General features: G+C 43.1%; 3 protein-coding genes across 8 annotated transcripts in view; 1 reads left to right on the top strand and 2 right to left on the bottom strand.

Moving 5' to 3' along the window:
* The window catches only part of SETX (senataxin), a 29446-nt gene extending 24694 nt beyond the window's left edge, over positions 1–4752 (bottom strand). For 3 of the 4 annotated variants that reach the window (XM_063352947.1, XM_063352951.1, XM_063352952.1), the window contains exons 1-5: positions 4669–4752; positions 3764–3952; positions 2743–2923; positions 1211–1421; positions 907–1016 (exon numbers count right to left, since the gene is read on the bottom strand). In XM_063352947.1, the coding sequence (XP_063209017.1) occupies positions 907–1016; positions 1211–1421; positions 2743–2922 (501 nt within the window). In that variant the 5' untranslated portion in view covers position 2923; positions 3764–3952; positions 4669–4752. Of the gene's footprint in view, positions 1–906; positions 1017–1210; positions 1422–2742; positions 2924–3763; positions 3953–4668 lie in introns of those variants that run through there. The other variant, XM_063352948.1, reaches the window with a different exon arrangement.
* A 1522-nt stretch (positions 4753–6274) lies between these two features.
* Positions 6275–17003, bottom strand: TTF1 (transcription termination factor 1). 3 transcript variants are annotated; one of them, XM_063353249.1, is made up of 12 exons: positions 16945–17003; positions 15980–16078; positions 14939–15831; positions 13820–14070; positions 12477–12662; positions 10879–10957; positions 10475–10605; positions 9729–9957; positions 9306–9395; positions 9027–9092; positions 7886–7971; positions 6275–7438 (listed from the first exon to the last, which is right to left on the bottom strand). In XM_063353249.1, exons 3-12 carry the CDS (start codon positions 15817–15819, stop codon positions 7278–7280), a joined length of 2160 nt encoding a protein of 719 aa, XP_063209319.1. In that variant the 5' UTR covers positions 15820–15831; positions 15980–16078; positions 16945–17003; the 3' UTR covers positions 6275–7277. The 3 variants fall into 3 exon arrangements, with proteins under 3 accessions (XP_063209319.1, XP_063209320.1, XP_063209321.1); XM_063353250.1 differs by lacking the exon at positions 16945–17003 and adding an exon at positions 16876–16943; XM_063353251.1 differs by lacking the exon at positions 9306–9395.
* CFAP77 (cilia and flagella associated protein 77) overlaps positions 17000–26980 on the top strand; it is a 61622-nt gene continuing 51641 nt past the window's right edge. Inside the window, exon 1 of the mRNA XM_063353252.1 lies at positions 17000–17369. Coding sequence (XP_063209322.1) covers positions 17244–17369 — 126 coding nt within the window. The 5' untranslated portion in view covers positions 17000–17243. The remainder of the gene's footprint in view (positions 17370–26980) is intronic.

The following is a 26980-nucleotide window of genomic DNA, read 5'->3' as shown; positions in this document are numbered from 1 at the left end:
CCCAGCTTTATAAACTGAGCATGACATCATATGGTATGGAATATCCCTTTGGTCAGTTGGGGTGCCCCTCCCAACTTCTCGTGCAGCCCCACAACTGTTGTTGGTAACAACTGCAATTGTAAAGTCTCTCAATCTAGACACTTCAGTGTTCCAAAATTTCTCATTTTGTTACTTTCTTAAGAAACTGGATTCAAAAAGAAAGCAGCCTCTGCTGTGTACAGTAGCATGAATGATACTAAGATCAGCTGACACTTCTAAATATCATAAAGGATGGAGCTCTCCTGTTTACGCTTTCAAATGAACTTTTGATCTGATTGTTCAATATTAAAATATTCCATACGAATTCAGACACAGGCAAAAAAAAAATCTCCAGAATTTTGAGCTATTCTACCACTTAACACACAAATCCATTAAAACACAATATTGCCTCCTTGTAAAGACAAAATTCAGTGACGATTAAAGGGCATTTCAAAGAAAGCCTACTGCTGAGCATCTCTTCTTACAAGTAACTACACTATTCTCACTTTTTCAATTTTTAAGGCTAAAATGTGAAAGCTTCTAGAAATGAAGAAAGAGAAGGGAAGGACAAGGGGATTGATACACTAAGTTACAAACCCTGGCCCACTTTAGATGAATTCCGTTTGTGAGTATAGGGCATAAATTTAAAGTTTGGTTGAACACCTCTAACTTCTCCCCATTAAATGCAAAAAGTGAAGTGATTCTACAAATTTTGCAAAGGAAGAGTAACTATATTCCTACTGAAATCTCGTTTATATATATACTGTACAGAAAATCAAACACTTAAAATTCTGAACTCCGCTATTTTCATATTCTTTTCATTAAAAATAAGAATCTGTTCTGCTGCTAGTTAAAACTAAGTTTTAGTGGAACAGAAAAGTAACTTACCACTTCATTCGGGTGTACCAAAAAGAGATAAATTCCTGGATATTTTTCAAAGACCTGAAAGGAGCTGTGACTTTGTTCCATTCTACAGAGCACTTCTACACACAGCTCACCTAAACAGACAAACAGTTACAGTAAGGACTAATTTATACACTCACAAAGCAAAATAAAATATTTAGTCTAAAAATAAATACAAATACATATACAAACATACACTGGTACTTCAGTTTCACTACTATTTGTTATTTTCACCTCCTTCAGTAAAACCGGTATCATGCCTTTCCAACTGTATACGTAAGATACATACTGACTTTCTCATGCAGCAGCAGATATGGATATTTCAGTATTTCTAGAAGAGGCACTCGCAGGTTATTCTCAAAATCCGGGCCCACATAACCCGACAGCTGTGTCTCTCCATTCTCATCCACTATAAACAACTCATCATCTTCTCCAGCTTCTTCACTCATGGATTTCTCAATGTGGGCAACAAGACGGGAAGTTTCCAACTCCCACAAGACCTATTCAGAGGGGAAAAAATAATCAAACAATGTGCATTTGTGAAGTAAGCAACAAAGGACATTTATTATCACATTCAGAAGCCTTGACTACACTTTCAAAACTTACAGCTTCATTTTGAAAAGTTTCTTTCCAAGCACAACGTGAAACAATAAAGTTTTGACATGGCATTCAGATTGTGCAAATCACAAAACTCCCGCTTCAGAATTAAGATTATAAAATCATTTTTAAGAGAGTGGCATTGAAACCAGAACCGTTTTTATAATTCTATTAAATACTCGTACACTGTTCTAATAATTATTTCAGGCCATAGGTTAGCCACAAAACTTTGTTCCACTGGCCAACATAAAGAAGTGCACAATACAGAAAACTATCATATTGGAGATGGGAAAAGCATTTTTATAATCTTGCCTTATCGCAGATTTTGCAATGTATCAAGTGGAAGGGAGTGAACGTAAACAATGCAAACAGACCAACTGACTTGCTGAATACTCGTAGGGGATTCAGCTCACTTAACATTACTCATCTAAATTAACTGCTCCAAACCTCCATTAGAAACCACAGTTATTTCCTACAGCTGACAGTCAGCAGTCCAATCGCTCCATTATACTCAGATGGGATTGCCATTCAGATAATCTAGCTGACTAATTTAAAGAGCAACCTTTTAGACATCTGCATTATGACCAATTAGCTACAAATATTCATTTCACATACATATACACATAAGGGGAAATAAGCTTTCCAAAACACAAAAATGGATACTAATGAGGGAGAATTATAAAAGGCTTATAATAAAGCGGTTTGTAACTTTTTTGATTGTTTGTAATCACAAAAATCTCACAGGCTTACAAGACCAGATCTTTGAAATTCAAGCATAGTAGAAAGCTACCAATGAAAAATGAAAGCACACAAAGAGGAACAAACCCAAAGCTGAACAGAAGCCAGAGGAAGTGAACAAATACATAAAGAAACAGAGCTGTTAGTTTATGTGGCAGGTGTTCTTTTTTCCAGATGTCAGACCATCACAGCATGAATAAAATTCAAGTTGTAATATCTAGTCAGCAACTTCCCACTACTGTTTTAATTCTCACTAATTTGAATATATGCAAAACAAGAGGGTCCTCTTGTTTTACGATCGGCTCAACTCAATATAAAAAAAGCAGACAGTTAAAAAACAACATACACTATCCCCCAAAGCCAAGAGAATACAACCCCTGCACAAAACTCCCCCCTACACTGAGGCTGGACGACAAAAGCTTCTTCTGAAGTTTTCCTTCAGTTCCAAGTCTTCCCGCTCAGTCGCCGGGGCCAAATCTTAATTACCTCATGCAACCATGGCAATTTTTCCCTTGCTTTGTGGTATTCAACCACACACTCCAGGCAGTAACAGAGATCATCGTTGGATGCTTCAAGATCTTCCTGGGACAACTGTTTAGAAGCATAGCTCTTCAGGAACTCAGTGGTGTCAGAACCACTAGGTGTACACCATCGACATGTGCTCATTCTTTGGATGGAAAGAAGAAGGAATTAACGTAAGTCCAAAGACTGAAAGCAGCAAAATACTTCCTTTCAGCCACAATAGTACTTAATTTTCAAGTGTGATGAGTTTCAGGATTTATGTAACTCATCGGCAGCATAAAAGCATGTGTTCTTGGATGTTCTTATATCATATAGGCGTATGCAATTAAATAAAGAAATACAAATTAAAGCATTAAAAAAAGTTACGGAAAAACGTTTGCTGAATGACAGACATTAAAAGTAAAGCACCAAAAAGAAGTCAACTTACATAATTTGCAAACTACAAAACAACGTGTGAAAATTCACTTTACATACAAAAAAACCCCTCATCCACGCTTAACGCACGCTTTCCAGAACTACAGTGCTAATGTTCATTATGTTTTACTGGTATCTGTGGAATCTAGGTCTAGGGAGTACAAAATTTAATTAGCTTTTTTTTCTTAATCCCATGCTAAAATTTATAGGTCAACAAATCCCTGTTGTCAAATGCAAAGGATATTTATGCAGAACTTTCCTGTCTTCATTATTATAGTTAGAAAGCACCATAAAATTCTCACCACAGACTGCTTCCTCTAAAAACAAAAGTTCTTCACTAAGCAGCAATACAGTCATCTCAGATCCTGCTAGTCGGAAAAACTCAACAGAATACCGGAAAAGCATGAAGACTTGAACTAACTATGGGATGTTACACTGAACTATAGGAATAACGGTAATTGCTTCTGTTATTTAGCATAACAAAAAATGCAAAAGGAAAACCTAGATAAAGCAAAATCATAAATTTCCTTGTATGTATGTACGGGGGAAAAAAAGCAACTGTGGTGTTTACCTTTGGAAAAGGAAGCTCTTTGCCGTGCAGGTGTGGCAAGTCACATGGTGGGAAAGAGAAGAGAGCTGCCCTGTGGGGGGGGAAGGCGGTCCCGACCTTCAGCCATACGCGCCCCGAGTGCAGCACAGCAACGCGGCTCCTTCAACAATCCATCCCCTGGGACGCGAGTCTCGACGGTACTTCAAAGACCTACAGCAGAACAGTAATCATCAGAAAGCGGCTCAGGTCACACGCTATCGATTAAGAATCGCTTTATGACTTAGATTAACACACGTTATATTGAACACGCATTTACTGAAGGGATAAGTATGACTTGCACCTGAAACCATTCTGGCACTCAAACGGGGGCAGTACAACATCTATCGCACCTTTTTGCAACAAAAGGTGTAAAAAAAGTCCATCTACGCGCATTGAGAAGGAAACTACTTGAACAACCGCACACAGACACGCAAACCTCAGCTGCGAGAAGTCCCCTTTACCTGTAACGCTTTGCTTCCGACACGCTTTAATAACGGCTGCCCGCCGGGGAGTGCCGACATCCGCCCACACGAACACCTGAGCGCCGGCAGTTTCTGTTTCCCGGCTCTACCCGCCCCCGCCGCCCCGGGGACTCCCGGGCACTCACCAACAGCTCCCCCGCGAGCGCCCCGCCCGCGCAGTCCCACCGCCCCGTGGCCCGCCCGAGCCGCCGAACGCGCCGCTCCCTTCCCGCCGAGCAGGCCCGGCCCAGTGGGGCAGCACCTCCCCTCAGGCGGCGTGAGGGGACCGAGACAAAAAGGGAGCCGGAGGGGAACCCGGCCTCCTCGGCGGGGGAGGCGGAGGCGAGCGCGGCCGTGGGAGGGGAGCGCGGCCGTGGGAGGGGAGCGCGGCCCCACTGCGGCCCCGTCCCGTCCCTCCTCGCTCACCTCAGCCCGCTACCGTCGCTACCGTCGCTACCGTCGCTACCGTCGCTACTACTCCCCAGCCGCCCGCTCCGCCGCGCTTCCGGCCCACTGGCGGAAGTGGGCCCCGGCCTTCACCCCGCAGCCGGCACCGCCCCCTCGCGCCAGCAAGCCCCGCCCCTCGGGGAGAGCGGCGGGGCCTTAAAGGGCCAGTAACGAAGGGGAAGGGCGGGGGGGGAAACTGAGGCACACAGGGATGGAGGGGTCGGAGCTCCACGGAGGGCACTGCCTCACGGAGAGAATTACTTCAATACTAAAGGTGACAGGGCCAACGCCGCACCCCAGGCTGGGGGGCTCTGGGGACCCCAACCGATTACAGTTTTTCAACTCCTCAATTAAGACAAGGTGGGTGGAAAAGGCAAGTTCCTGTTTGATCTTCAGCAGCTGCCCACCAGAACACACCTCAGCTTTAAAGTGCTCCTCTACTGCAAACACAACTCTTGTAACCCAGATGTCTCCAACTTTGATAATGACACACAGCCAAAAATTTTTTTTCTATGCCATTCAGGCCATTAACACACCAGGAAAAATGCTTGCAGCAATGTATCTGCTTGAATCACCAGAGTTTTTAGAGGACTCGCAGTGCTTTTTAGACTCGAAGGATGTGTCATGCTCTTCTTTATAATGCAGCCTGATACACAAAGTTTTGTCAGTAGTATTTCCCTCCCCATTCGGTAGAGGCTGGCTGTTGTTCTTTTTTAAATCCCCGCATGGAGTTTGCTCTGTTTTCAACAATATTCAGATACCCACAGGAAACAGGTGCCTCCCCCGCCTCTGCTCCCAGGAGCCTTAATGAGATGATGGCCAAGGGGAGAACTGCTTCCTTACACCCTCTTAAGTGCCATTATCCAGCAAGCGGGAAATGACCGAGTAGCATCTCCTCCCCCAAACCATCATTTGTCCGTGTGCAATGGGGTCACAAATACCCCATTACCAAAGGAGATGCCATAAAGGAATTGTTCCCCTACTCCCTTTTCCAGGGCTGGGGGTAAGACAGACAGCGTCTCCCTTTTTTCCTGGGCAGCAGAGGTCAGGTTTAGATCCTCCCTGGCTTACTCACTCCTCAAAAGCAATTTCTCTGCAAAATAATGTATCAGCAAAAGTCCTCCTTTAGAAGTTTCCCTTTAAAGCAAAGGATAAAATAAATCTTGCTCTGGAGGCAGAAGTTTTTTTCTGTGAGATCTACTCTACAGACTCTACAACCATACCATCATCTGTGCTCCAGCCTGCAGAAAATTCAGATCATCTCCATCTTCCAGGAAAAAAACTTCAAAAATTCAAGTTCCTCAGCTTTTAGCCTTCAAACTCGTCAAGCAACAGAAGCAAATCAAAGGCCTAAGCGCCAGGGAGCTGGGATTTGTTTCCCCCACCCTGTTCCATCTCTTGGCTGGAAAACTTACCCTTCTACCAGTGACTGATCCCATGGCGGGTCGTGCCTGTCCCACAGAAGTCACATTGTTATCTACCATCAGAGGAACTAAAGCCAGACTGCGGTTAAATATGGAAACTTCACACTGAACATCCTTTGCTCCAAGTCACAGTCTAGAAGAACATCCAACCAAGCCTTTATTTGAAGCCATTGAAAGTTCTGCGTTTCCAATGATAATTATCAGAGAAGGCAATTATCACTTATCAAAGCGACCATCGCAAAGCAGTATGTCAGAGAAAGTAACGCGAGAAGACTTGGTCTAACCATCCATACAAATACTTTAACACACACGCAGAGTAAAATTTATTTTTTTTAACACATTCATTCGGTCAATTTACAAATATCACTCTAGGAGATAGTCAAAAATATACAATGACATGCGTACAACCTCCCTCTTATCCCTCAACTGTCTTATAAAAAGGTAGAAATTGTCCTTGGCACAATAAAAATATATATATGTATGTATATATATATACACACTGTCCATTTTGTCTTTGTATTCCAAATATTAACATTCCAGATTTTAAAAGCATTTTAAATGCACTGTTCTGATTAGAATGAGATAACATTACAATTTATGAACAGTAATGGACAAAAAGCCCTTTTCTCTGGAAGGGCTGACAAAAGTACAAGTCTACATCAGAAATAAAAATCGGTTGCTTTTAAGAACAAGATATCTGCTAAAAAACCCAAACTCAATGTTGTGCTGTTTCCATCAACACAGATGTCTTAAGATTTATTTATTATAGATATTTAAAGGCAAATTGAAAGCTGTCCTTGTTTGAGCCTTTTCCCAACTCCAAGAATTTATTTTTTAAAATGGTTTAAAATTCACTGAAGTTCTGAAAACCAGGTTCATGCACAGCGGGTAAACAGCAGCTTCCAACTCAACAGAAAAAAAAAAAGTGGAAAAAATACCATTTTCGAGACATTCAGAAAGCAGCTTGGATGCTTAAAAAGACTTTTAAAACCAAAGGTAATAAAAGGTGACACAAAAACTGCATGAAACAGGGAAATCAGACACCCATATCTTAAGTTTTTCCATTATTAGCTAACCTGTGTACCTGCGGTTGTTGATCTATGCCCACTTTCAGATCCACTTTATCATTAAATACAGACTAGGAATTGTTTTTAAGGCAGTCAATTAATCGCTCTCTTCGCTGGAGTCAAAAATGTCACCGAGTCGGAAAGCCTTCTTCTGTTGACTGGCTGTTGAATTGCCAGAACGAAGGCGTTTCCCCTTCCTTTTTTCTAACTGTTCTTCAAGTTCTGGAAGTTTCTCTTCAAAAAGATAATCAATAATTTCTTTGGGGAAAAAAAAAATAAGAAAAAAGTAGTCTTAATTAGATCTGTAGGGGAACTGGATGCCATGGGGAAACAGGATCTCACAGAAAGCAATTATTTTGTAAGTGTTAAATGCAAAAAAAAAATCTCACCATGCCACAGCAATCACAGTGGCTGCAGGGTAGGTCAGACACATACATACAGGCAAAGATACACTGACAAAGCACAGTCATAAAACTTTTAAAGCCAAGGTATTAAAGAGGTTGATAAGCACTGCATGAAGGTATCATTGAAAGTAAACTGTTATTTTAAAAAAATAAATCATTTAGTAACATAAGTATAAAGCCTGAGATTTTAGCCAATTTACTTAGGGGACAGCTGACTAAGAAAGCATTAAACTAGAATATAAATCCTCTTAGATTCAAGCAAAGACCTTAAGGAGTATACACAAACAGCTGGGATACTGACCAGAAAAAGTCTTTTTTTGCCACAAAGGAACACAGGAGACTTTTAGCTTATAAAATTTTGCTTGAACGTAGGCTTTAGGGACATCTCTGAAAAGGGAAGAGTTTGAAGAATTAGTGGTGCATGGAACTATTAAAAAGCGTAGTTGTTATTGAGTTATCCATTCATGGGAGTGATGCCGGTCAAACAATATCTTAGCTTTAGGTAGAAAGGATGGATTTCAAATCCTCATCAAACCAGTTTTTCAAGACAGCAGTTGCCCTTGCAGGTAAGAATGCAAACCATCTCATCATACATCCGCGTTGTATGTCCAGTGAAGAGAAATAGGAAATGAAAGTGAAAGCATGTGGGAAAAGAAAGAAAGCAGCACAGCAGAGAAAGTACAGCACTCCCAGTATCGGTAATTTCATATTCAACGCTTGCTTTGTGTTCCAATAATTAACCCTTTTGCTATGTGCTGATTAACAGCTGGAAAAGTCTTTTATCAAAGACTAGCACAGACGAAATAACACAGTTCTAGTACACGGAATGTGCTGGGAGCAAAATGAGGGTTGCCTGAAGTGGTTAGAAGTACGTTTCAGAGACTACAGGCGTGGCTTGTTGCTCAGTGCTATGCAAGGATAGAATAGAATCATAGAATCATAGAATTGTTGAGGTTGGAAGGGACCTTTAAGATCATCGAGTCCAACCTTTAGCCTACCCTGACAAGAGCCACTTCTAAACCATGTCCCTAAGTGCCCCATCTACCCTTTTTTTAAACACCTCCAGGGATGGTGAATCCACCACCTCCCTGGGCAGCCTGTTCCAGTGTTTAATAACCCTTTCAGTGAAAAAATGTCTCCTAATATCTAATCTAAACCTCCCCTGACGTAACTTGAACCCGTTTCCCCTCGTCCTATCACTTGTCACCAGGGAGAAGAGGTCAGCCCCCATCTCTCTACAACCTCCTTTCAGGTAGTTGTAGAGGGTGATAAGGTCTCCCCTCAGCCTCCTCTTCTCCAGGCTATACAACTCTATGTTACCAAACCAAATTACGTTTTCTATAGTTGCAGAGATCTAACAATTTTGATTCTTTTGTGGAATTTTTAAGACCATCTGCTTCAACTGTCCTTTGTATCCATAAAAAGAGAGGAAAAAAGCTTACCCGATAGCATTACTGAGTTTTTCCCAGTCTATTTCATTATCATCCTCCACCTTCATTTCATACAACCTGTGAATATAATACAGAAGCAGTTTGTAGGCAGAATTCAAGAAATAATTCAATAATACTCACAGTTCCCCCAGTCAGAAGTCATGGGACATTTCGTCTAAAGAAAAAGTGATTGTGAAACCTGTATGAAACTGCAGGCATGCCGTTCTCACCCGGCAAGTTTTGAGAGTTCAGTAAGAGATACAAAAATATTCCAGTAACTCTGAACTATACCTTTTAATAAGATTGATCTTGGCCTGTAATCCTTTGGTCCCCCTATATAGCTGCTGCCCTTTGGTCATCTTGTTTGTCAAAACTGTAGTCCTTTGAAAGCACACAAAAAAAGGACTGTATCATTTCAAGAAATTCCAAGCATCAAAAGGAAATGTCTTCAAGCTGTTACTGCCACAGAGAAGCAGAAATCAGGCTTCGCTACCACAGCAAGAAGAAAACTTACCACAGATAGCAAAAAGTTATTTATTTATCTCGGACACATTTGCAACATCTCTTCCCTAGTCTACAACTTATTTATTACCTATCTTACCAAACAATCCTCATGGTAACAAATGCTTTGGCAGAATGAAGTTAAATACTCCCAAGAGCACGTTTTACTATCTCAATTTAGTATCTCTCAATATAGTAAAGGTAAAACCTTACCATTTCTGTTTACATTGTCTCCAAAAACGAGTTCCCACTTTAGCTGCAATCTCAGTCCATGGTAGTTTATGGCACAGTGCCTCACGGTCAATCGAGATCTCTCTATGTGACTTTTCCGATGATGAAAGAGAATTTCCATCTTCCTTTTCGATTCTTTTCCTTATCACCTCCTCCACTGCATGCATTAACTTCTGAGTCTCTTCCTTTGACCAAGGACCATAATTAACAGCTAAAATTTAAAAATAAGGTTAAGGCATGATCTATCATAAACAATTAGGGAAAAAAAGGCAAAAGAGCACATGCTTCACTTTGCATTACTCTTATTTACAGGACCAGCTTCTTAACACACTTCCGAGAAACTCTTCTGTGTACCGGATCTGAGAGAGGTGTTCAGCCTAATCACTAGAGAACAGCATCGATCCCTAGTTTCAATCTTTTAAAATCTGGTCGCCAAATTCCTCCTGCCTTCCCCCTGAAAACATCTATTTAGGTGCCAGTTCCATTGAATAAAGCGTTGCATTTGTTCCACTTCTTCTCCCTTTTCTGTCAGAGACTGTTCTTATCCCTTTCGTATGAAAATGCAATCAGTGGTTTGGAAAAAAGAACCACCACCACAAATTAATTTAAAAAAACAATCCACTCTAGGGATTTTTTTCCCTAAAGTTTAAGGCACGTACAACATACAGTTAAAATAACTTCTCAAATTGCAATACACAGAATAAATTTTTTTCCTTAAAATTACATACCCGACTTGATTTCAGAGTATTTCATAGCAACTGAGAGATTAGAACGGGACATCAACTCAGAGATCTTCTTCCAATTATTCCCATGCAGAGCATGATACTTCTTTAATTTTTCTTTTTCTTCTGTACTATACCTAGTTGAGGAAATGGGCACAGCTTCAGCTGTAAATCCAAACCATGCCAATATTTTAAAAGAGCTGTAATCTTTACAGGTGTTTCAATGTTACTCATCGCTACCGTTTTAGGACAGAGGAATTGATAAGGACTAGTCAGAAAAACAAACTGTCAATTAAGTCACAGCAACTGGTACAAATAGGGGAGATTATCTTCATTTACATCCATTTTTAATGTACAAATAAACATCAGAGACTGAGGTTAGCACTCAAAAGCTCTTTCAAATGACTCACCTCCCTTTATAATTATGTGAGTCAAACATCTTCCTTGCTCGATAATATATCAGCCTCCAGGGTCGTGGTATGCCCTCAGCTAGAAGGCAAATGATTAATTTTTAAGAAACATTTCTCACACTGGTGAGGCTGCTTCAAAAAAGCCAGAACAAAACCAAAAACGAACAACATACATTTTCATGACCACGCGTCAACGACAGATTCTCTCCATTCAAGAGAACGTACTTTACAACACTTTGGTAACTGCACAGGAAATAGTCAGAACAGAATCTCCCGAGAAGTTTCGAAGATGTAATCGTTATGAGAGTGATAGGATTGTGAATGTGGACAGCTAGTAAATAACTGCGTACCAGCACACATATGTGTGGGTGAGTATGGAAAAACTGACCTTTTAAACCCTCAAGCACAAAGCTGTTACTCATTAGCTACAAATTGCATGGCCTGGCTGTAAATTTTGATAACATCTGGATGAAATGTAAGTAACACACTGAATGTGCCCATTAACCGAGAGACACGAGACAGCCACAAATCAGCAGGCTGATGAGATATTGTGCTTCTGCATGTAGACTATTTCAATGCGGAAAAGCAGGGGCCAGGGGTATCCAGCAAAACTAAAGTGAAAATCTTGGTGGAAGGAAAGATCCTGGAAGTGGGGGAAGATCCACAAAGACCAGTTCCTGGGAACACAAAAGTTTTGGTCAGCAATGCCCAGGACAGGGGACTCCAAGCAACTTGTGTAACACTGACAAGACTTTCTGTCCAATTTTCCCAGACGGGAAGTCAACACCAGGCAAACATGACGATGCAGGGGGAATGATTGTGTGTGTGAAATCATCAAGGAGGAACAAATCTGTAGTCTCAATGATCCTTAATTAAACACTAGTATCCAAATCCATTGCAAATCCAAATCCATCTCTCTTACCTATGCTAATGATACAGAACAAACACGGAACGGAAAGCCACTGAGAAAGTGCACTGAGTAGATTAACCAGAGATGTTCCAAAATGAGCATGTTTGCCATACGAAGTGCGTGCGTTTTCTAGCCAAGAGAAGTCTAACAAAACGAGGAAAGAGGAAGAGAAGAGATGCTCCTCCTGCAAACAGAATCTCAGTCGTAAGAATTTTATTGGTTTTCCTCACATCTTGGAAAACTAACTACTTTGGCTAATGACCTAATTTCTTTCAGCTTCTGCCATCACTCACTCAGTCCCAAACCTGCCACCTATTTATGTGCTCTAAGAACGATTGACAATTTCAGACAGGACTTAATCACAGCTCCCATTAATAAATCACTATGCTTAACTAAAGCCTAGCAAATAATGCACCTCAAACCATAAAGCCTAAATGCAAGTTTAAAAGTCTCTAAGTGCTGCTAATCATGACGACATTTTAACCTCTTCATAACTGAGAAAAGATATTAAGACCAGTATACCGTACAGATTATCAACTACGTCATCTCAGCAGCATGCTCCTTTTTTTGCCAAATTTGGCAACATTAGTGCTTTTCAATAAAAAAAAAATATGTTAGAAAATATCCTGATATCACCAGGTCATGGAATATAACATTCAGCTATTTGAGAAGGAACTTAAATACTTACAAAGTTTTTCACAAAAAAGATGGTCTGCTTTAAGGCGATTGATAGTGTCTTTATCTTCTGGATACCTTGAGGTAAACAGGAGTTTTTCAGCACTGTCTATTCCAGTAATCAGTAAGAACTCTTCAATATTTTTCCGGATTTGATTATTTTCCTTCTGGGAAAATCTGCCAAACTTGACAGCAATACCTAAAATATAGAGAAAGTTTTATTTAAAAAAAAAAAAAAAAAACAAAACACAAAAAACACAAAACCAAAACAACCCAACAAACCTGAAGTACCATCTCTTGTGCATTACACTTCAGGTTTTAGCAAGCATAATATCCTAGTTTCATGTAAAACAGAACCAATTTTCTTTTCAGTAATTTTACTTTTCAGCTAAGCCTCTTCTAACTAACTGAACTCTCTGAAATTAACAGCACGTTTTTCAGACAGTGCAGGCTTCTAGGAGTGATTATTTATAGTTAATACAAAGGAATGGTATGCAGAGGCTCTTACGCTTACTGCTGTAACGACCAAGGTCAGGTAACTTTTTTATATGCCCTGCTGGAGGGTTGGAAGCGGAAGAGCACAGAGGGAATACACGTGCGGGGAGGAGCAAACAGGACCCCAAACTGACCAACAGCGTATTCCATGCCATCGGCATCATGCTCAGTATAAAAGCTGAGGGATCAAAGGGGTCAGCTCTCTTTATTCAATGGCCAGCATCCAAGGAGGACTCTCTGTGTTCATCTGCCTTCGATTGCGATCCGAGCATTCCTGAATCCAGTTCCTAAGTTCAGCTCCCATCTGCTGCCGAGTCCAGTCTGGGACTCTCCCAGGGCGTGCTGATGTGATCACCGTCCTGGGAGCTCAACGTGGTTTTGCAGGTATTGCATATATTTCATTATTTTCTTACCAATATTATTATCTTCTCTTTTTATAATTTTATTATTAATATTTCATTAGTTTAGTTTCTTTTCAACTCATAAGTTCTCTCTTCCTCTCATTCTTCTCTCACTTGGGAGGGAAAGTAGAGAGCATGCGTTGTTTTAGAAGCCAGCCCAGCCCAAACCATAGCATGTGTAATGAAAGACCAACAAATTCTAAAGGTGAAAAAAGAGAACTAAAAAGAGACAAAACAAGAGCTCGGAGCAGGGAATTTACACATACACTTTGCACTGCAATTTGACAATGAGTAAGCAGATATTATGAAGCAAAGGAACAGAAAATGTGTCCGTTGGAATGAAGCGAAACAGACTCCATGCATGTGATAGACAAGATACAAACCCAAACTACTTTCTCTGTCAAAATATTAGCACAACTGCACAGTCCTTCCTCACTGCAACAGTATTTTGAGAGCTCACCTTGCTTTTTAAACTGTTTAAACCTCGCTAGGTCTCTTCCAGCCATCTTCCTGATTGAATTGTCCGATATATTCCTCACGTGAGGAATAAACTCTTCTAATTCTTGTTTTGCAGTATCCAAATCTGAGACCGAACACACGGTAGAGTTCAGGAACTCTTCATCATGCAGACTAAGCTCATCAAGGGCTGCCATTTTAGTAAAGGAACTATTCTGGTCCCTCTTTCTATTTGATGCTGAGGGCTCTGGTGTCCTGATATTAAAAAAATAATTAAAAAAAAAAGTAAAATTTAAGAATTAAAAAAAAAAAAAGAGTAAAATTTAAGAATTAAAAAAAAAGAGAAAAATACACCACTAGAGTTCTGAAACAGATTTTGTTACTATCTCTACCATTAAAAGAATGAACATGTTCATTAATTAAAGAACAAGAAATACTTCACACATCTACCCTGCTGTACTTCCAACCTTTTAGCACAGACATAATTTATTATCAAATGTCTATACTTACAATATTCAAAGAGCTTGCTGAAGTTTTGAAAATCTACACCTTTCCCACTCAACTCTCACACACGGACACAGAGAAGAAATTGCATGTCTTGCCACCATTGGCAACACAGAACTTTTCCATCTGTCTCTTACTAGTGCTCTTATTGTGGGTTCTAGACACTGCAAAAGCACCAACAGCTACTTACCTGAGCATTTGTTTGCACAGACACCGAATTCTTTAGCTGACCTAAGTATTTGTTTGGCAAAAATGCCTATGTTCAATATAAACACCAAATTTAACAAATGGAATCGCTTTCTTCTCCTTTTTTTTTTTTTCCATAAAAATAAATTACTTGCACATAAATTACGTCTATACCTACAGTTTTTAAATAGAAGAAAATAATCTACATTTAAGGCAATGGTATTGCATTCTTACAGATTTTATTGTATTGATAACTAAGCTCTTAAAGTAGGCCTCCATAACACCTCAATATACTGTAAACATTTTTGAAGTTGTTTTTTTAAAATACATACAATACAGACTGAAGAAAAATCTGAGACCTAGATAACATGATAAAAACATATCTAGGGGTGGGAAAAGAAAACAAACAAACCAAACCAAACCCTAAACTTACATTACATCAGATTCTGAAGAGCTGTCTTCCATGACATAAGCACTGCTTTTTATTTTCTTTCTAGCCTGCACTGGAGTTTTTTGCGGAGATTGATCATCTGCTTTAGTCAGCTTTGAAAAATTAGCAGGTACGTCCACAGAATCTTCACTCAGGGCAGAAGTAGCACAGTCACCGTCTTCATACCATTGGTGGGGCGTTGCCACACCACCCTCTGCAGGTAACGGCGAGACTGTGTCTTCCCCGTGCCTGTTTTGCTCTGGATGTGACAACAGTGACTCGTCAACAGTTACATCTGTGTCTTCCTGCATATCTTGGGTACTACTGCCTCTTTTCTTCTTCTTCTTCTTTTTTGATCTTTTATTGTCATTTTTATCATCTGTTTCTGAGGTGGACAGCTCACGTACCTCATCCTCTTCAGGCTGTTTTTCTTTTCTTTTCTTCTTAGCAGGTTGTTTTAAGTAAACGTAATCAGCATCGATCTCCTGACAATTATCAGTGCTATGGTGATTTACTGTGATACAAGTTATATCACTTTGATCATCTGTACTATCATACTTCCGCTTCTTTTTTTTCTTTTTCTTTGGGGAAGCTTCCACTTCAGTTTCAATACTAATTTCATGTTCCAGTCCTACACAAGAATTATCTAACAAAGACTGTTGCTTCTCCCCCTTGTCTTTTTTTTTCTTCTTTTTACAGCCTTCAACACTCTGTGCTGCTCGATCTTCAAACATCAGTGGAGAAGCACGGCTAGGCTCTGCATTTTGTATACTTTTTCCTTCATCACTTTCATGTTTCTTACTGTATTCTTTGCGTTTTTTCTTTTTCCTCTTCTTGAGAAAATCCTGAACTTGAAAATCATCTGCACTTGCTTTTTCTGTCATATTTTTTCTTACCTTAAATAAGAGAGATGAGTTTTACTCAAGTGCTATAATCTACGTACCGTTACGCAGTAAAAAAACAAAAACAGCCCAAGACATTAAAATACTATGGGACTACTCAATATTTATTATCTTAGAAACAGATGATAAAGATACTACTTACTTTTCAATCCAGCTAATTTTGCAAAGTGACTATGAAAAAGCGGCACCTTCTTAATCAAACAGATGTGCATCACAGCTGTATTGCCTTAAAATTGCCTCCCTATAACAACAAAGATACATTTTAATAACTATTGGTTTTAAGTCGATTTTTAATAACTAAGCAATGACAGACTGCTATATACAACTCTGCTTTCAGCACTGAAACAGCCACAAGCTAAAAATAATAAAGAAACACTAAACCAATCAGCACCAAAACCAAGTTCTCTAATTAGAAGCTTCTGACTGACTTTGCCTATGTTCAAAGAGGCCCAAGCTTAGCCGAGACCTGCACGAAGTATTTTTTAATACATTTTCTATGGTCAGCACACAAAAAACACTTACAAAACAAGATTCCATCATGTCTGAAATAAAAGACCTTGAATTTCACATCCCCAAAACACTTTCCAGTGCTGACAGGTACCAGATGTTACTTCCTCACTGCCGCTGGGAAGCGGCTGCCCTGAAACCCCTGGAGACACCAGACCCCACAAACCACCACACAGGTCTGGGCACCAAAGCCCACGCCGCTCTGGGGACGGGCGCCAAAGCCCGCACGGGTGTGGGGACGGGCGCCAAAGCCCGCACCACCACACAGCTCGCCCCTGCACCACGCTAAGAGAGCCAGGCCGCTGCCACCAGGCGAGGCCCCGGGCAGGCCCAAGGGCGGGCGGTGGGACAGGCCCCGCAGCAGCCCCTGCCCGGAGGCACGTCCCACCCCCGGGCCGGCCCGCCGCTACCCCTCGCCTCCCTCCGGGACCACTGCGGGCGGCGCCCAGAGCACCCACAGGCCTTTCGGTGCCGGGAAAACCGCAGTGTCGTCAGGGACTCTGACGCCCTCCCCGCCAGCCTCTCCCCTACCCTGGCTGGGCCACCGCCTCCCACCGCCCCCGGGGGGGATAACCGTCCGGCCGGTGCCGCCCGCCGTACCTCCGGGCCGCGCACGCTCTCACAGCGTCCGTCCGCAACACCGGCCCCCCACACACACGCTGCTACCGGAACCTCCGTTCCGCTGTCCCGCCTCTCCCAGCGGAAGCGGTCCCTGCCGGGCCCATCCAAGCGACAGACCGGCGGCGGGGGTTGCTAGGAGACGGGGCACCGCCACACACACTGTCCATCGTCCCCACGCTCACGGGTGGGAGCTGCAGCTCCACCGAGAGACCCCCCCTCCCCACCGGATAGCCCAACGCCGCCCGCCTCGGCCCCGGCTCCCCCCGGGGGGCGGCCACATGGCGGGCTGTCCCATGGCGGCCCCGCGGCAGCCACTGTCACTGGCCGAGGTGGAGCCGGGCAGCGAGAACGAGAGGCTCGGGGTGGCCCGGGACAGCATGCTGCGCAACCCGCTCATCCTCAAGGTAAGCCCCTGTCCCTCCCCTCCATCCCTGCTCCCGGCCCATCTAACGCCGGTAGCGGCCAACAGAGCCCCCGGGAGGGGCGGGGCGGTGTCACGGTCCCCATAGGCAGCCCCGGGCCACTACGGCCACGTAGGGGAAAAGTTTCCTTTTAAAGCACCTGGAGGGCAATAACAGTTGAAAACAGTTTTTTTCCTCCCATTAATTTATATGACAAGGAGGGAAAAAATGTGTTTTCTTGGTGCTCCTTCGTGGTTTAGCACCGTTAACACCCGGCAGCCCCAGGATGGTGACCGGCAGCAGTGTGGGATGGGTTTTCCCTCCAAGGCTCGGGTGTTTTTTCGAGCAATAGCCCCAAGGTTTGAGGAGTGCTCAGGGACAGGGACTGAGATGTCCCTGGGGCTGCTCTCTGCCACCTTCCGCAGCGGGGGAGCTCGGGCAGGACACAAACTCTAACTGCCTAAATTAGGATTTTTAGACCAGCTGTGGAAGTTACGGTCACTTCACAAACTCCCAACACTTCTTAACAGTTCACTTGTATCCTGTCCTGTGGATGGGCTGGCTGGGCTTTAGAAAGCTTCAGGCATCCCACTTGGGTTGTCTCCCCCTGATCATCACCTACAAGCACAGAAAATCAGGCTTTAACCTCCCGCCTCCCCCGCAGCCCCCCCCTCCCCGAGCCGCAGCCGCGGTACATACAGCTCTCCTCCCCTGGATGGCACTCGCCGAACGGCTTGACCAGCTGCAGCTCTCCTCTTCCCCTGGTGAGGGCAGCCGCTTCTGCTCAAAAGCGTGGGGGTTCCACCGCGCCCGGCGCTGACACCCACCGCGGCTGCTCAGCCTCCGCTGCGGTAGTTAAGGTCTTGAGTTCCCCCGGCACCGGCAGGCTTGGAAGTCGGCCATAGAATTGTGGAATTTGGAATATCAGAGAAAATTTGAGCCTTGCAACACTGAACATCTTCCTTTTTTTTTTTTTTTTTTCTTTCCGCCTTATGAAACTCTAAAATTTGGAAACTATATCAGGAAGGCAAAGAAAAAAAGAATAGGTTATGCGTCATAACTCAAAAGCAGCTTCACTTTTTCAAATTCAAAACTTCTACTTTCTTTTCTCTGGATCCTATAACTTTGATAGGGGTTGCTGGTCTCTGCTTAGAAGTGGAGTCAGGGGGAGATTTCGCACCCAGCTGCCCCCCAGCAAGAGCAGGGTTGGACGGACATAGGGATGGTGAACCTCGGGATGGAGGCAGCTGCAGTGCTGGGAGGGAAAGGAGGCATTTTCCCCATCCCTCCAAACTGTTTCTGCCTTTCTTAGAAAAGTATGCTAGTAAACACATTTTTAGGTGATGCATGAATATGAATCCAAAGATTATGTAATGATATGGCATTTAAGGTACACTAAGGCATAATTGCAGGGGTTGGGTTGATCCTACTTATTTTCACGATGCATTTACATTCCTTAAATTGAAATAGGTACAAAGCACCCGTCAGCACCATAAATCCCAGGTCTATGAATATAACACTGGGGTAATCCTACGAATGGCAGCTCCTCTCCTGTAGCGTATACGTCGCAAGTAGATTATATGGGGTCATTAAGATTATGTTGATTTATGTGGGAGTTTTGCCTGTCTGGGCAGGAGCATTTGGCTGAGTGCTGTCTGTCCCTAGAGCTCAGTTGTTGTCTTCTCCCCTCAGGTCCAGCACTTTGCTCAGCCCCAGCTTTAGGGCTTGAGTTTTTTTCTCAGCGTAACTGTTGCAGAGCATCCTGGCAGTGGGATTTCTGAGCAGTTATAAACCATGGGATGTTTTAATAAGACTTGATCTGGATTTCTGCTATCTGGCCAGGTGAAACTACAATTTAAGCAAGTAACTGGGCTTGCTCAAATGGGGATGTTTTTACTCTTGGAATCAGTGGCGATTACACCTCAGTAACTTACTTTGTAAAAATCTGTGCAGGAAACTGCTGACCCCTTACCAAGTACTTTCCCCACATTGCATCATGCCCCACTCAATGCTGAATTTACCAGGGTGTCTGCCGCAGCTGGGAGGTGACAGTGACGGGATGGCAGTTTACTGGATAAGCACTAGCAGTTGGCCAGTCCCGCGCACTGGCGCAGGCACCAGTAGTGGCATACTCACAGCGTCAGCCCTCTACCACGTCTCTGTGCTTCCAACTGCAGCCTGGGATCTCTTCCCCCTCCCAGGGAGCCCTGGGGACCAGGCATTTTGGAGAGAGCTGCCGAAGGAGATGGCTAGCAGGTCCCAACCCTCGTGCTGTGCAGTGACACCTGAAAACCAAGGACACAAAGATGGTTTAGAAGAAGGGGACAAAAGGTTTTGGGACAACTGCTGCTTGGACAAGTGCTTCTGGCAGCCTTGGGAGGGCACTGAGGAATGCACAGCTCCAACAGCTTTCTTTAACATTCACAGGACAGCAAATACGCAAGAACCTGCAGCCCAGCTGCGATGGATGGGACATTTACTGCCCAGTCTTCCTCCAACTAGCACTCAGTACCCAAAACCACAGTGCGAGTGTGAGGGACATCCTACTTTGCAGCAGCTAACAACAGGATCCCCTACTTTCTCTCCCAGTTCTCTCACGTTATCTTCTAAATGAGGCATCACGTATCGAAACGGAGACCACTGCACAGCCAACTGCCTTGTTTCTGGCTGACCCTCCTGCCTCAGCTCTGCCCAGCCCCATCCTCCCCCCAGGATGTGTCCACACACATTGGCTATCGCAGATTAAAAACATCATCTTTTCACACAAAGATTTCTAGGGATGAACGCTCTATTATTCTCCGGTATAATGTGTTTTAATTAATCAAGGAATTAATTTAGTTTATCAATATATATTTGCTTGCAGCATAAAACTGAGGAAAGTATTTCATCTACTGATGCCAGTAAAAATCTGAGCAAAGCATTTTTGGTTGGTTTGTTTTTACCAGTAAAAGCCTTAGCCAAGCATTTTTCTCAGTACAAACTTACTGAAAACTACTGTGTCACAAAAATAAGCCAGCTCTGGGCAGGAAACAAGACTTCACCACACTTAACCCCCAGCGTGCCTGACACGCACTACAGAAAAAGTGACCCACACCCGTTTGGTTACACTTATATTAGCATCTTTCAGATAACATGCCATAATTAAGCTCAACATATCGCTGCCAAAGTCCAAAGCCGTTGTGTCACCAGCCTGACATTGCACATGTCCCTGGTGTAAATGGGAAATCACAGCTGCGAGACCCACATGCCAAAGCATCCTCTTACCACACAAAAAGTGGGGAACTGCTCTCCATGGAACGCCTTCAGAGCCGAGAGGCATCCAGCTCGCCCTCGGAGCCCCAGCCGCCGCTCTCAACGGTAAAACCTCGTTTCCGAATCAGCAGTTTGGAGGAGGATGGTGATGGTGCTGTGGAGGCTGGGAAAGGCTGACACCAAGTCGCAATCCCAGTCATTCAGGCTGCTGGAGAAACAGATTTAACAAACAGAAGTTTTCAGCACTGCTGGAATGCGCAATATTTGTTTTAAAAGCTTGTTATTTACATGACAACTGATGCCAGGCTCTTTTTATTGGTCTGAATGCCAGGCCATTTAGGGTTCTTCTCCTAAGCTTTTCTCTCCAGCCCTGAGGGCTGGAATTTTTTCTTTTTTTCCAAATAAGATTGAACAAAAGCTACAGGACTCGGGCAATAAAATTTCACCAGCTACAGTCTCCAGAGGAAAAATAGATGATAAAAAAACCTGCAAATCCACAGGAATTGGCACATTGATAGCCTTGGTTTTGGCAATCCCAGCAGGGGAAGGATTAACTGGGCCAGGGAGGCTGAACTGCCCTTTTTAGTGGAGGAAGGGGACACATGGGAGAGCTGGCCCCACGTTCGCCCGGGAGCCCGCCCCATGCCCAGGGAGAGCAAGTTGGTGCAGGTGATGGCAGGGCGCCAGCCGGGCGGCTGTGGGACTTCACTCACTACGTGGGTACCAAGTAAAGGCAGAAAATCACTCACCACATTTTTCTTTTTCCTTTTGTGCCTATTGGACATTATCATGAAGAATTTCTGAGCCGTCTGACTTGTCACAGAGCAAGGCGCTGCTGAGAGTTGTTGCAAACTCGTTTTGGTTTCTGGAACAACCCATAGAAAGGACAGCTAGAAAAGAGAAACGGGCATTTTATCAAACTAAAATTGTGCCACATCATGAAAAAAAAAAAACCCTCTAATTATGCAAGAGGCAAACATGGACAAATGCATGGTGTGAAAAAGGATATTAAAACTTTGAGTTGTAAACTGCATGTATCACAAACATCTCTTGCAGTATTAGTTACTGAAAGAGCAGGTTTTCCATTGTTCTGGAGTCGAAGTTTTTATTAATAGACCTGCACTGTAGCTGTACAGGGCTTTTACACTTGACTGTTGTGCTCAGTCTTTGAGCCTTTAACCCTCACCTTCCTGTTTGTTTTTTTTTAAGCCTTCTCTCCAAATCCACTCATCTTCTTTAGCTCTCTGGGTCCTGGTATAGCAAGGAGCCAAGGCGAACCTGGAATGATGCTCCCATCTCACCAAGCCCTTTCTCAGGGCAGAGCTGGGAGGCACCGCTCATCTTTGTAATCCTCACCCATCTTTGTACAAGGACTGCTAACCCGCACAGGAAGGGAAGGTAATAAAATAAAGCCTTCCCTAAAAATATACCCATTGCTGGATGCTGAGGGAGCGGCTGTAGGAGCCATCAGAAAGCGTGCAGGTGTAGTGTCTGCGTTATGGCTGTGACTGACAGAGAGTAAAATCATTCCCTCTCTGCAGAGCACCTACACAGGGAGTGCGCAGAGGCAGCGCAGGTCCCCACGGTGTCCACGGCGTGCCTCTGCTCTGTCTGAAGGATCTGGGGGTCACACAATGAGATCTCACAGCTCCTTCCATGTTGACCGAGAGCCCCAGGTGTGGCAAATACTGCTGACAGCATCACAGCCCCACGACACAGTCCAGAGCGTTTGGATAACTTCCCTCAGGTGTTAGCTTTGTTGATTTAAATAACTCCTTCCCTCTCCTAATACCTGCTCTCAGCTGTTTGGAATCAATTAACCCATTGAAAACTTGGTTGGGGACCAGATTTTCGTTTGTCTGTCTTAGGTGAATAAGCCCTGTAACACAGAGCAGAGTAGTCACAAGTGCTGTGCGCCGTATTTGGAATAAGGTGGTCTTTTATTTGGTGTTAATTATACTATTTACCTCAAATCACTACATGTGCTGAGCATCCTGCCTTCTGTGCTTGCTGCTTAGGGACGCTGAGGATTAATTAGTGTTTATGCAGCATTTTGTGTGCTTATTACTATTATTATTATATCACTACTACTATTATATTTTTGCAATCTAAGGCCAGTGTTGTGCTTTTAAAAATGTATTCTGAAGTGTCTACACAGTACAGCTCAATAATTCATTAGAGAAATAAACTAATGAAGGGCTGGTTAGTCAAATAATCATTAGGTTTGGTTCTGAGCTTTGTCTTTCCAGTGCTCTGACTTCTAAGGGTTTTCTTCTCAGCATGAACTCATTTAAGATTTTAAATGAATTATTTGGTACACTAAAAATTAAACTCCTTATGAGCTTTAGTGCCCTCCCATATTTTGCACAGACATCACTGAAATAAATAAGGCATTTCCAAGAGGCAAGTAAACATTCTGCATGAATGGAAGTAGTGGGTTTTTCTCCTGGTTATTTGAAGACAGGACTTAGGCTGGAAACTGCCAGCTGTGATTCGGTGGTCGGAGGGGCACCCGCAGCACGGGGCATGCCTAGCTGCTCACCCCCAAGATCAGCACGCAGTATGTAAAAGCAAGCAAAAGGGCATTTTGATCCTTTATGTGAACAAAACAATGCAAATTGGTGAGACTAATAAGCCCAGAAACATTACAAGGTGAATGCCTTTTATGTTTGTGAAAATCTTCTATGTTTATTTGTCTAATACAATGGAAATAAAGCTTCAAAGGCCCTTTGATTTAAAGTGCATTATTGAAGTCAGCACAATAATAACCATTAGACCGAACTGTTGCATTATGACCCTAATAGGAGCATTGTCACAGCAGAGAACGTCTGTGCAGCCTCTTGCCTGACTTGTTGGTGATGTAAAAGCAGAAATTAAACCAAAGGAAGAGAGAATGTAGGCAGAATAGGAAAAAGAATAAAATGAAGAAAGGTCACAAGTAGGTCCACGCACTCACAGTGCATTCAGAGCTGCAGCAGGCTATAAATTTTTATGATGAACCTAAACCTCAGGCTTTATTGTCTGAAAGATTTAAGAAACTTTAGGGGAGAGCCAACACCAGCAGTTTCTGGCATTGGCCCAAACCACATTAAAACAAGAGATTATTTTCAGACTAATTCAAATCAAAGACACCACGCAGCAAGTCAGGGATATTCCCAATCCCGATAACGTGCCCTTACTCGCAAACCCTTCTCCAGAGACACGGAACCCAGCAGGCTGAGAGCAGCACCAGAGCCCCAGCTAAAACCTGTTAGAGCACATGAACATCTCTGCCCTGTTTCCTCTCCATCCTCAGCTTCCCACCCCAGCAACAATAAATACCTTGCCTTCTCTGGAAGAGGCACAGGAAAACGTCCCAAGTACAGAGGAAAAGCTGGCGGAGGCTCAGTAAGGACCGTCCTGGACAGGAGGGTGGGCAGCTGCCCAGAGAAAAGGCCAAAAGCTCTCCAGTTTTAAACCTTTGCCACAAACATTTCCCCTCTTTTTGAGTGCTGCCTAGCGGAATATAGAGCAAACGAAGTACATTCACGGCGATCACAGGGAGCAACGTTTTCAGTTCTGCATTTTTGCAAGTTTTTAGCCACACTTTCCCCAAGGGCAGATTGCTTTCCATGCAAATTCTTAGAGATGCTCTTACGCTTAATTATTGAATTTGAGAAGCCTTTGTCATCTTGCAAGGAATGTTTTGTTCTTGCTTGGCTGCTCACATTGTACAGATTAGACAGAACCTGCGTTTTGAGGATATTTTCTTTTTTAACCATTTGTACTTTATAAAACACTGACTTTTCTACCCACATTTATTTGAACTAGTACAGCTAAATGAAAGTGGGACTCTATTATTAGTTTTTCAACAGCAGCCTTTAAGAAAACTTCAATATCAGAGGAATATCTCTAGTTTGATTTTTTTTTTAAGCAAACCAACGTGCTTTTTTATGCCTGAAAATCTTACAAGTGAAACCTGATTAAAAATAATAGTGTAATTCCTAAGCTGGGGTGGTGGGGAGTCAGACAAGCAAACACAGAGAACCTTGTGTTGCTTACTGAAGAGCAAACTAGCCTGAAAAATAAAGATAGTTTTAATCGCCAGCTTCAGGGCTGCTCGCCCAGGTAGAAGAGCCCCTTTGTTTGCAGCACAGCTTTTCAACTTCCCAACATCCCTTTACATTTGCTCTCTCCATCACCCTCCTGCTCGCTGCCCGGCCCCTTCAGTGCTTCCCAGGAGATATCAATCAGCTGGGCAGAAGGCGACTGTAACTACACTAATTACCATGTATTACGGTGTGTTAAAGCTCTAATACACGCCGAAACGCAAGTTTCCCCGCACCGGCGCGGCAGCATCCGTCGCTGCGCGCTGCCCCTCTCCTCCCTCTCCGCAGTGCCCCGTCGAGGGGCTGCCGTGCTACCTCTGCCGCCATAATCAGGGAGCTAAAATTGTTATCAGATTAGCCCCAGCAATGAAAAGCACAGTCCCAGATCACACTCCCAGTTAGTTAGCATTTAGATAGGCTGGGACGGGGGTCTGTACAATAGGCATCAAAGCTGAACTCTTGGTGCAGCGAGAGGGATTAATTTCTTTAACCAACATGCCTGATCTGGCCTATCTCATTACCCTGCCTTGTCAGTGTCGATGTTAGATTTGATTGAAGATTATACCATTTAGGCTTTTCCCCTGTTTTCCACAGAAATCAGGCCTATTGAATTGCACATTCTTCCATGGGCCCCTGTCAATACTCAGTGGCCTGAGCCTCTAATTCTGCTTCATTTAAACTTCATCAACTTTTCCAATCAAGTGGAAGGATCTGAAATAGGCTCCGTAAGCAGAAAGGCCCTTTTTCCTTTTGTCAGATAATTTATTCTGTTTTCTCTTTCTCTCCCCCTCGCTTCCCCACCTCTTTCTCTTTTTCTTCTTTTCGCTCCCTTTCCCTGATGCTGAAAATGAGATTACAGTATTTAAATGACTATGATAATCAATCGGGGGACCTTGAGCTGAGATTGAGGTTAATTTTTCTTAGCAGAACAAAGAAGCGTGATGCCATCGGGGATTTGAAGGTGCAATCTGTGTTTCATGCTTGTATTCTTCCCCCCCCAACCCGAAACTGCAGTTTTAGGAGTCTTTTCTTGTTACTAACTAGGCAGTTGTTGTGATTTTTAACAGAGGCAAGCCCTAGGAGAGAAGAAATGTAATTTTGGGTTGATAAATAGCTAACAGCCTTCAATCAACAATTTTAATAGGAAAAAAAAATTCACTTACATGGTGTGACTACAGATGTAATGGAAGTGCTACCATTACCTTATTTATTTTTAAATACAGTTGGAATAATTTTCAGCAGTGCTATAAGTACTCCTTCCAGGCTGCACAGCAGAGTTGTGAACTTTTAACTGAATACCCCTTTCATCCAGCCACTCTTTTTACTTAGTAGCTTTCTTGGTTGCCTGGAAAAAGTCGAGACTTTTGTCATGATTTTGCTAATCAGAAATGGAATCGCTTATGTTCATCTTAAAACCCACATTGAAATGACTTGTTAAGTCTTTAGATGATGTATTTTTGGTTGTAACACGCCAGCATTCGCTCGCCTGGATCTTTCCCCTACCCTTCTCAGGAAAAGAGAAAGAGAAAAATATGCATTTCTTTGCTTCCATCCTAGCTGTCTTGTCAGCGCTGTTTTACATGCTGCCACCCAATGTTATCTTTTATTTGTGTCAGGAGAGAGGATTTGACAAGTTCAGTATACAATGTTCATTTGGCAAGGCAAATTTTTCATACCAATTTTGAGTAGAAAATGAAACCATCTTTCAACACAACGAGCAACATCATTTTTGGACAGACTTATTATGAGAAGAAGAATTGCAAAACTTTATTTCCCTGCATGATCCAAAAAAAACCCTGGAAATGAGACATTTAAACAAAAAAATAAATACATGTATGAATGTTTGAGGCCATCAGTTTGTTTTAGAAATAAAAAATAACCACCAGCTGCTGTCAGGTAGCTGTGGCCTCCTTTTTGTTAATCAGATGCTGCTGAAATTGGTTGCATCATAATGTAGCTTTGTTTCAAATCTTTTAAGCTGTCAGAAGATTGGGAAAGGCAGACCGACTTCAGAAGTTTGTCAGCGTTCGCCAAGCAAAACACTCATTAGTCAACAGCGCGTAGGCTGGGGCTTGTAAAGATGCCCGGGGCTTGTAAAGATGCCCAGGGCCTGAGCGAGGGAGGGACCAGGGGCATTTCAAAGGGCTCTGGGTGCTTCCCCTCCCTCCAGAATCCCAAATGCAACTTCTGGCAGTACCAAATACCCTGAACAATCCAATTAATGGAAAAAATCTCGTTATAAATTCTGCTGTCCCATGTGTGTCATGAGTTACA

This window comes from Chroicocephalus ridibundus, chromosome 15, assembly GCF_963924245.1.
Source record: "Chroicocephalus ridibundus chromosome 15, bChrRid1.1, whole genome shotgun sequence".
Classification (NCBI taxonomy): domain Eukaryota; kingdom Metazoa; phylum Chordata; class Aves; order Charadriiformes; family Laridae; genus Chroicocephalus; species Chroicocephalus ridibundus.
The sequence above is the reverse complement of the archived record's forward strand: the minus strand, read 5'-3'. Positions and strand labels throughout refer to the sequence as shown.